This window comes from Lates calcarifer, linkage group LG6 (genome assembly GCF_001640805.2).
Source record: "Lates calcarifer isolate ASB-BC8 linkage group LG6, TLL_Latcal_v3, whole genome shotgun sequence".
In the NCBI taxonomy this organism is placed as follows: Eukaryota; Metazoa; Chordata; class Actinopteri; family Centropomidae; genus Lates; species Lates calcarifer.
In genome coordinates, this window is record NC_066838.1 from 5275051 (window position 1) to 5283600 (window position 8550).

The window sequence follows — 8550 nt, forward strand, 5'->3', positions numbered from 1 at the left end:
GGCTCTTTCGTCCCCTGTCTGTGTCTCTGATACCGAATGACTGCAGGGTTTCCCTTCTTACCTTCAGTTCTCCTTTGGCCACTCTGAAGGCCAGCTCAACAACGCTGCCTGCCGCCATGCGTGATGCTGTAGAGGTGTGTGACTCATTCCAGATTGTGTCATTATCAACCTGCCAATCAACAAACAAATAATAGAGCCGACATTAATTATTTTCTTAAAAAGAAATATCTATCCATATTCATCCATAAGTGTGGAACTATTTCTAACGTTTGTTGTTGAATTAATCCTGAATGACCAAAACAGAATCTCTGGGACAATAAAAGAAAACCAAAGACGTTCTCTAGGGCATGGATGACCCAAAGTACAGCTGTGACTTGAGAGTGAAAATGTCCGTTTCACTCTCCCGTCTCAAGGCCAGATCCAGATTTGCTACTAATTTTCCTTTCCATTCTGTTTTTTTTTCTTTCTGCTGTTTGTTCACAAACTGGCATTACTGTCCATCTGGCTCGGACAATGAAATCTGAGGCATTTCTTTTATCCTTGGTCATGGACATGTGGTTCTCATTAGTCTGACTTGTCATGGTCCGACACGGACTGTCAGGCAAACGTTAGCACTGGGCCAAGCCAACTCTCTTTTCCTCTTTAATATCCTGTCCTTCTTTCTGTCTTTCTTGTAATTTTCTCTTGCTTGTCTTTCTTGCTTTTCTTTGAAACAATATCATCTTTCATCAATGCAGTGATTGTGGTGTATTGTATAGCATTCATTAAGATCTCTGGAGAGTTATAATCAAAAATAAAGTTGTGAGTGTATATATATATGTGTGTGTGTGTGTGTGTGTGTGTGTGTGTGTATCTTTTCTTACCCCCACTCCTCCACATGGCAACATCACAAACATTCTCTGAGAGAGGATTCCTGAGGAAACAGAAGCATGGAAATGATATTTATACATTCATTAACATATGTATTACTATTTTTTACTCTTTTCAGTATAATTATTTCATGCTATGAAGGTTAATGAAAGCTAAAGGCATCAGTTAAGCCAGCATAATCCCTTGGCATGAGAAAACTGTTGGTACGCTATATACCTCCATGGCATCTGTAATTTTCTTTAAACTTAATGAATGCAATTCAAGGACAAAATCGCAATAATGTCTTATTAGTCATGAAATAGTCTTTAGTCACATAATTTGGCTCAGATTTAAGAATCAGTCTGAGGTGTAACATACCGGCCAGTTTGCGGTTATCCAGTTTGAGTCTGTTGAGTGGGTTGGTGCCATAAAGCAACACATGGCGCTCTGTGTGGACTGACTGCAGCTCCTCCAGAGTGGCCTTACGACCACGAATACTCTGTGCAGACACAAAAGTTTCATTAGATGTTCTCATCTCCAATACTTAAATGCTGTACAGGGAGAATACACACCTACGTGGTAGCCTCAAGCGTCGAGACCATGCCATCACATAAAGAGTGATATATGTATGGATAATGCATAATATGTAATAATTAATAATGTTAAAAAGCCAGATAGCCAGATTCCAAAAGAATCAATAGACCTGTAAACTCAACCTTACTCTTTCAGACAGGCAAATAGAAACAGATTTTCAAATAGCCTCATAGTCTGCACCTTTTTCGACTTTACTGATACAAGACTGACCAAATCTGTAGGTGTGTTGTGTGCGTGGGTGTGTGTGTTGGTGTACCTCACACTGTCCCCTCAGGCCTCTCTCCTGTAGTCGAGACCAGATGCTCTGTATCCTCCCAGCATGCTCTGGGTGACTGCTGTTGTCTCCACATGTACACTGATGCTTCAGCATTTGAGAGTCATACACCAGGCCTGCATACACACACATACATACACGCAGAGATCTCAAGATTTTGCAGTCACAATATACACTACATTATATTCACACCAAAGGCCAAAAGAGTATTAATGCTGACCTTTGACTACTTTTCTCAATATTTACTCCAGTTGCTTCTGAAAACAATTTTTTTCATATTGAATATTTACTTTTCAGAAACATTTAGTTTATACAATATGTTCTACTAGGCAATTTTCACTTTTCTTATAGACACAATTTGCTCTTTCGGTTATCAGCAAGATGGTCAACAACATGCAACAACGGCCCCCAGCTGGATTCCAACTGGGAGGTGTAATATAGCCAGTATCTTAACCAATTCATCACAGGAGCGTCGTGTTTTTGAAATATCATTGAGAAAAATTATTATACATACCTATTACAGCATTGTATAAGCATGTCTGACTCACCTGTGGTGAAGCGTGGTTTGCTGCTGGTATCCTGTGGGGCCAGGCTCAGGGTCTTCTCAGGCAGAGTGAGAGAAGTGGAGGCTGGGGATGACTGCGTACGTGATAGTGGGCGATGGACACCCAACCCGCTACCAACCCCTCCACTGCCGCTGCCACATAACATGGGTACTGCCAGGGTCTCCATCTGTCGATGCAGCTGCTGCAGCTGCTTCTGCTGTTCCCATAACAATGACTATGCAAAGGATGAAACATAATCAAGTTATGGATAGAATTCAAAGTAAATAATAAAAATATAAAAGAAAATTAAGTTTTAGAGAGAAAAGTGACAACGTGAAATTGTAGAAAGCCCAGGGTCATATTCTAGACTATGTAGAATATCTGTGAATATTGCTGCTCATAAAATGATGTTCCACTGTTAAAAGTTATTGTATTAAAGGTTGAGCTAAACGCTGATAAAAATCTGAGCTTGTTTTAACTGACCCCTCTGATCTGCCTGTACTATCAAGAGTAACCTGGGGCTGTCAATATTAAGTACTGTTCTGAATCTGAAATTCATTTTTGACTCTGATCTCTTCTATAAAGTTTTGTCTTGATCTCAGTTTTTTGTTGTTAAATCTCCTTTTTGTTATACCAGACTCCCAACTAAGTGGTTTGTGTTACATGCGCTCTGTCATCTTATCATGCTGATATTTAATGTAATGAGTAGTTGTTAAACCACAAAATGATGCAACTAGAATCAATGGGAGTGCAAGCGTTAGGCCGCCATCTACAGGACTGCTAGATAAAGCAGCTGTGTGGTTTTATTCCATCTGTCTACCTGCTTGCTGTGTGTGTGTGTGTATTTATCTCATATGTTAAAGTATGCTTTGTTTTCCAACCTGGTTGAGTATGAGTGCATGTTGCAGGTTTATTTGCTCTTCGTGGCTCTTGGATGCTGCTGGCTCCGCCTCCCTCAGTGACTCTGCCCTCACTCTGCTCTGATAGGTCGGCTCTGTGGGTGACATCCCACCACCATCCTCTGAGTCCATATCCTCAGAGGGGATCTGATGCAGTCTGGGCTTCTCGCTGGACTTAGACATCAGCTGTACATGCACATACACATGTGTTTAAGTTGTCAGAAATACACATGCAGATAAATATGTGTGTTCGCACTTAAAGATTCAGATGAAGACATGATTTAGTAATGCTTTTATAGAAAAATACAAACACATATACATGAATTCATAAGGCCCCGCATATTGATGATGTAGTGCTAATGTTGTGTATACATGTTTCTTATCAAGTGTTACACCTGAATATATATCATAGTATAAATGTTGACTTGCACCTTTTTCTCTAAAATAGGTGTCTCAGTTATCACAAGGCTTAACCCTCATCTAACCATGCACAGCAAGTGATGGGATTATGAGTGTAAATCTGAGGCACTGAGGTCTCATTGCCACAGTTTGGCAGTGTTTAAATAGCTAAAGCAAATAACTGCTGCCTTGCATTCACAGGTTTTAACTCCAAAGGCTGTAAAACTTATACTAAGACGTTAACTTGAAGAGATTTACAGGCTGCAAATTTAAATTTGTTGCAGATGTGGAATAAGGCAGTGACAATGTGATGCTGCTACTGTAACTGAAGCCTCAGTAAATTCATGTATGAGGTCAAAAGACAACACTTGCGTGCTTTTACTGAGAAATTTTAGAAATGCAGATCAGAGTGTATTCATACCTTCCCTAGGTGGGTCTGCTGTTTGAGCCTCTCCAGTAGTTGTGTGTTGTGCTGTTGTTGGAGGAGATGTGTGTGAAGGGTCCTTGGGCTTTGGGGAAGGGGTTCTGAGCGTGTTCTGCTCAAGGGCTTGTGGGGCTGAGCACCTCCTGGAGACAGATGGTCCAACTGGGTGGCAAACTGCAGCGGGACAGAGTCTAGGCCTGGAACTGGTGAGAGACAGGGAGAAAAAGAAGAAGAAAATGTATTCATTAGAAATACTTTAAAGTATTGTTTATTTCAAATTGTAGAACACAAGTCAGATGATTGTTTGTTTTTTGTTTAATGCTGCTCTGTCAGAATAGTAAAGCCACTGAACAGAGGGAGATAGAAGAGCACAGAAGTCTGGATTTAACAATGACAAAGTAGTTTATCTGGCACTCCATCAAAGGAAACAGAAAAGACTATTCTACATGTAACCACTGGGTGGTGCTCTAACATTTCAGACAAGACAATTAAAAGGCTTTTGTGAAACCACTGCTTCCCCAGTGGGTTCAAGTTGATGAATGCATTTCTGTCCATTTGTGCCTATTTCTGTATTTTGCAGCCTTGTGCATTTTTGTATGTGCATACAATCCTACTCTGAGATATAAATCAGTTACAGAGTGTAAAGTAGAATTAGTATTTTCTTATCATTGTGCACATATACTGAGTGTGTATGTGTATGTGCTTGTCTAGAGTATAAATGTGTCAGTGTATTCGTGTGTGCGCCTCACCAGTGAGCAGCGGAGTGTGTACCAGTCCAGAGGGCTCCAGGATGATGACAGGCAGGTGAGGGTGGGCAGCCTGATCCTCTCTGCTCAGGGGGAGGAAGACCGACGAGCCCCCGGCTGTAACCACAGGCACCCGGCCCATCTTCAGAGAGGACAGCTCTCCTTCAGCCTGCACACAGTCAAACAAGCTTTATGACTACAGAAAACATGCTATCTTACATTTTATCACAACTGAATTAACAGAAAAACATAGGATAACATGAATATATTCGTTTGTTGAAAGTATATGATCAGTTCTTAGCACACAAAATTATTTGTCCAGCTGATGTGATAAGAAAAATTCTCAAGACACTTAAATTTCAATGTATACTACTGGACAAATACAGTACTAGAAAACCTACTAGAATCAATGTCATAGTGAAACAGCATTTTAAGAGCACCGTGCTTCCTTAATTTGATGCACTTCCTGTTTACAACAGGATACTGGAGGTGGCAGATTTCATTCATTCGTTAATTTCATTGAGATTTTCAAGTCCTGGTTTGTTTTGAAGTTTATTTTTACACTGTACATATCGTACAGTACAGTCACTGCATCTCAAAACACATCTCCTTCAGTCATTTAGTCTGGAACTTAGTCTATAACATTGTTTGCCTTAAAACATCACTGTCACTGTGTTAGTTCACTGAAAATATCATTAGATCACAGATGATTTTCAAAAGATGATGATTTAAAAATAAGCGAGTTGTTGTGACAGACATTTGCTGCAGTTGAGTTTTTACCCTGGCATTGGCTGGTAGTCCCAGTGTGATGGTGGGCAGAGTGGAGGGACTCTGAATGGTGAAGTTAGCTAGAGTGCCATCTCTGAGCAGCAGCTTCTGGGCCTGGAAATACCAAACATACTTTCTATTAAAAAAATATAATGAACTGAATTATGCTCGTAACAAACCTACACTAATAATAACCTTCCCCTCTGCTCTGCTACACCATTTGCCTTTGCTATTATGCTCTTAATATTTTTTGCTGCAGTGAACAAATGTGTTTACAAAAAGCACATCTTCAGTAATCTAAACCAGTGTGGTCTAATTAAACCTAAACTAATGTTTTGTCCTGAGGAGAATCACCTGTGGTGAACCGTGGAATCATGAATCAGACATCAAAAACAGGTGTGACAGAGGCTGCTGTGTTCTGACTTTCTGTGATTAAATGAATTATGCATTAACAGCTGACACACCCTCATTGTTCCTATACTCTTGTGTCATTGCTTTAAACATGTCATTACTCAGTGTCTTGACATGGCTCATGTATTTTTTTAAATCAAAACATGTACTCATAGTTTTCCATCCATAATTTTCTCTTCATACATCCAATTAACTGCTGCATCTTCCCTAATCAATTTTCTATGAAAAGGTTAAGGTTGAGGTGAGACTGCTTTGTCAACTGATGTTTTAGTTACTTTATTAATATTCTGAAAGGACTCAACAGGTAGTGTATGCGTGTGTGTGTGTGTGTGTTCTTTGCTGACCTCATGTGAGAGGCCGCCTGCAGATGGCAGTAGCCCATTCTCATTGGGCAGACTGTCATTAGGAGAACTACAGCCAGAGACTGGGGTGCTACTGCTGCTGGGAGACGAGTCTGGTGAGAGAAAGACAGTTGGTGGGTTTAAATATGATTGTGAATCTGGATCATATTTTAATTGCATTACAATTTCAATAAATCAATTTTGTTTGACCCGATGAAATTATCAGACAACAATGGTGCACTACCACTCATATTCATGTGTGTGTGTGTGTGTGTGTGTGTGTGTGTAACAAGTTACCCAGTGTGTCAGGTACTCTGTGTTTGACGGTGGGCGGGGCACTCTCTTTACGGGTGAGTGGGCTCTTGCGGGTGTTTAGGTGTTTCTTCAGCTTGTGTTTCACCTTCAGATTGGGCTCAGATGCTGACGAATGAAAGCAACGGGAGGAATGTTACTTAATATGATAATGTCCAAATGGTTTACTTCATTCTGCTGCTGACTGAAACATCCCAACAGTGATTCAACTTATTTCCAGTTAATGAAATCGCTTACATTTACTGGTAACAGCAGACATTTTGACTCATCAAAACACAGGTGTTATTAATAACATCAGGGATGGCTCTGTTATATTCAAGTGTCCCAGTGAGGCAGCACGTGCAAAACAATACAACTCTGAAGCAGCTGATTGGAATTCATCCTTAATCTTATTACAACTGTGTCAAACTCTTCTGTGAAAAGGCCAAATACATAAATAAATACACAGATAAAATAAACACTAGTTGCTTACAGTACATTAAATCTGAGTTAAATCTGAGGGACACAACATGTGACTGGCAGTGATTATGAAAGGAAAAATCCATCTGCTTATTCAGGCTAATTAGTTTTTAAATGCTGCAACAGTGTATTTTCACCAAAATACGGTCACTGCTGCCTGAAATAGTGAGTGGGGAAATCCACCAACAGTCAGACAACTGTTTGCCTCTGACTTCATAGTGGAGGAAAAAGTTTGCGGTAAAAGGCTGAGATTTGTCATTTGAATGAAAAAAACAAAAACAAAACAGAAATCTACGAGTGTCTTCAGATGTTTCATACCATTAATTAATTTGTCGCTTAATCTTGAATTCATCATTTCATCATATGTGCCCAAAACACTTAAAGTGTGCTTCTTCAGTCCCTGCCTCTGGATGAAGTCAGAGTGTGGTGGTGGTTGTCAGATGTTTTACCTGCTCTGCGTAACGGCGTCCCCTCTGAACCCTCAGGGGAAGGCTGTGACGGAGATGAGACCAGAGGCTGGGAGGATACACCTGGGTCTGGGCCAAGCTTTCTGGTAAAGCACAACACGCAAACACAAATACACATGTAACCATTGGGGTAAACAGTCATACCACATGTGGTAGAAGTTTATTTTGAATTTAGATGTTAAAGTTGACAAGGATTCTGAGGGTTATTAACAGCATTATTGATGTGTAGTAGATTCTGACATGTAGTAACTAATGTGCTCATGAATTATATTTACTTTTTTTGATATTTTCCGCTTGTGCTCTGTTTGTGTGTGTGGGTGTGTACGCACCTGTACGCTACAGGAGCTGCAGTCAGAGTGTTGGAGTTTATTCTCTCCTGCGCCGCCTGTTTCCGCTTCTTAAGAATCACCTCCTGGAGTTTCTGTTTCACCAGGGAACTGGCCACTGCACCTGTCAATCAAACAATACCAACAACCAATTCAAAACCTGCTTCATCATAAAGGAGGAGAAAGCAAAGTCCCAGCCAAAAGCACAGTGTACACAACCAACCCTTGATGCATATTTGTGAAAGACTTAATCAGTGTCTAATATTACAATATGTGACAAAGACAACTCAACAATACTGTGGGGAGTTTCAAATATATATCTGCCATATATGCATGCAGGATTTAGAGTATGATTGCATTTGGGTATGATGCAAGGTAAAGGTCACTGGTCTGTCTGAGAGTAAGTCCACTGCTATTTCTGTGTGGGTGTATGTGTGTGTCTCTGGACATGTGTGCAAATGTGTGCACAGAGAGGTGACAGGAGGTGCTAGGAGTGATCAAGTCAATATTGACCCAGTGGCTTTATGTGCTCAGACCCAAAGCTATATTTAACTCCACTGTTTGTAGCTCCACTTGTCGGGTTATATTTAGCTCTCATTTCAAAGTAAACAGCTTTCAAAGTCAAGTAACACTGTTTGATAAAGATGAATAGGATCTCTCACAGGAACTTTCCTCTCGTTATTACGACGTTATTACCATGATTAGCACTCTGGGCCATAATTATTTCTAAAGAGAT

General features: G+C 40.3%; 1 protein-coding gene across 5 annotated transcripts in view; it reads right to left on the reverse strand.

Annotated features, from left to right (window-relative positions):
- Positions 1-8550, reverse strand: part of hdac7a (histone deacetylase 7a) — a 59526-nt gene that overhangs the window by 13172 nt on the left and 37804 nt on the right. For all 5 annotated transcript variants that reach the window (XM_018675304.2, XM_018675306.2, XM_018675308.2 and 2 more), the window contains 13 exons: positions 7818-7938; positions 7471-7571; positions 6548-6670; positions 6254-6363; positions 5511-5612; positions 4734-4899; positions 3982-4187; positions 3144-3347; positions 2266-2497; positions 1700-1833; positions 1228-1348; positions 864-913; positions 62-169 (listed from right to left, as the gene is read on the reverse strand). In XM_018675304.2, coding sequence (XP_018530820.1) covers positions 62-169; positions 864-913; positions 1228-1348; positions 1700-1833; positions 2266-2497; positions 3144-3347; positions 3982-4187; positions 4734-4899; positions 5511-5612; positions 6254-6363; positions 6548-6670; positions 7471-7571; positions 7818-7938 — 1778 coding nt within the window. The remainder of the gene's footprint in view (positions 1-61; positions 170-863; positions 914-1227; positions 1349-1699; positions 1834-2265; positions 2498-3143; positions 3348-3981; positions 4188-4733; positions 4900-5510; positions 5613-6253; positions 6364-6547; positions 6671-7470; positions 7572-7817; positions 7939-8550) is intronic.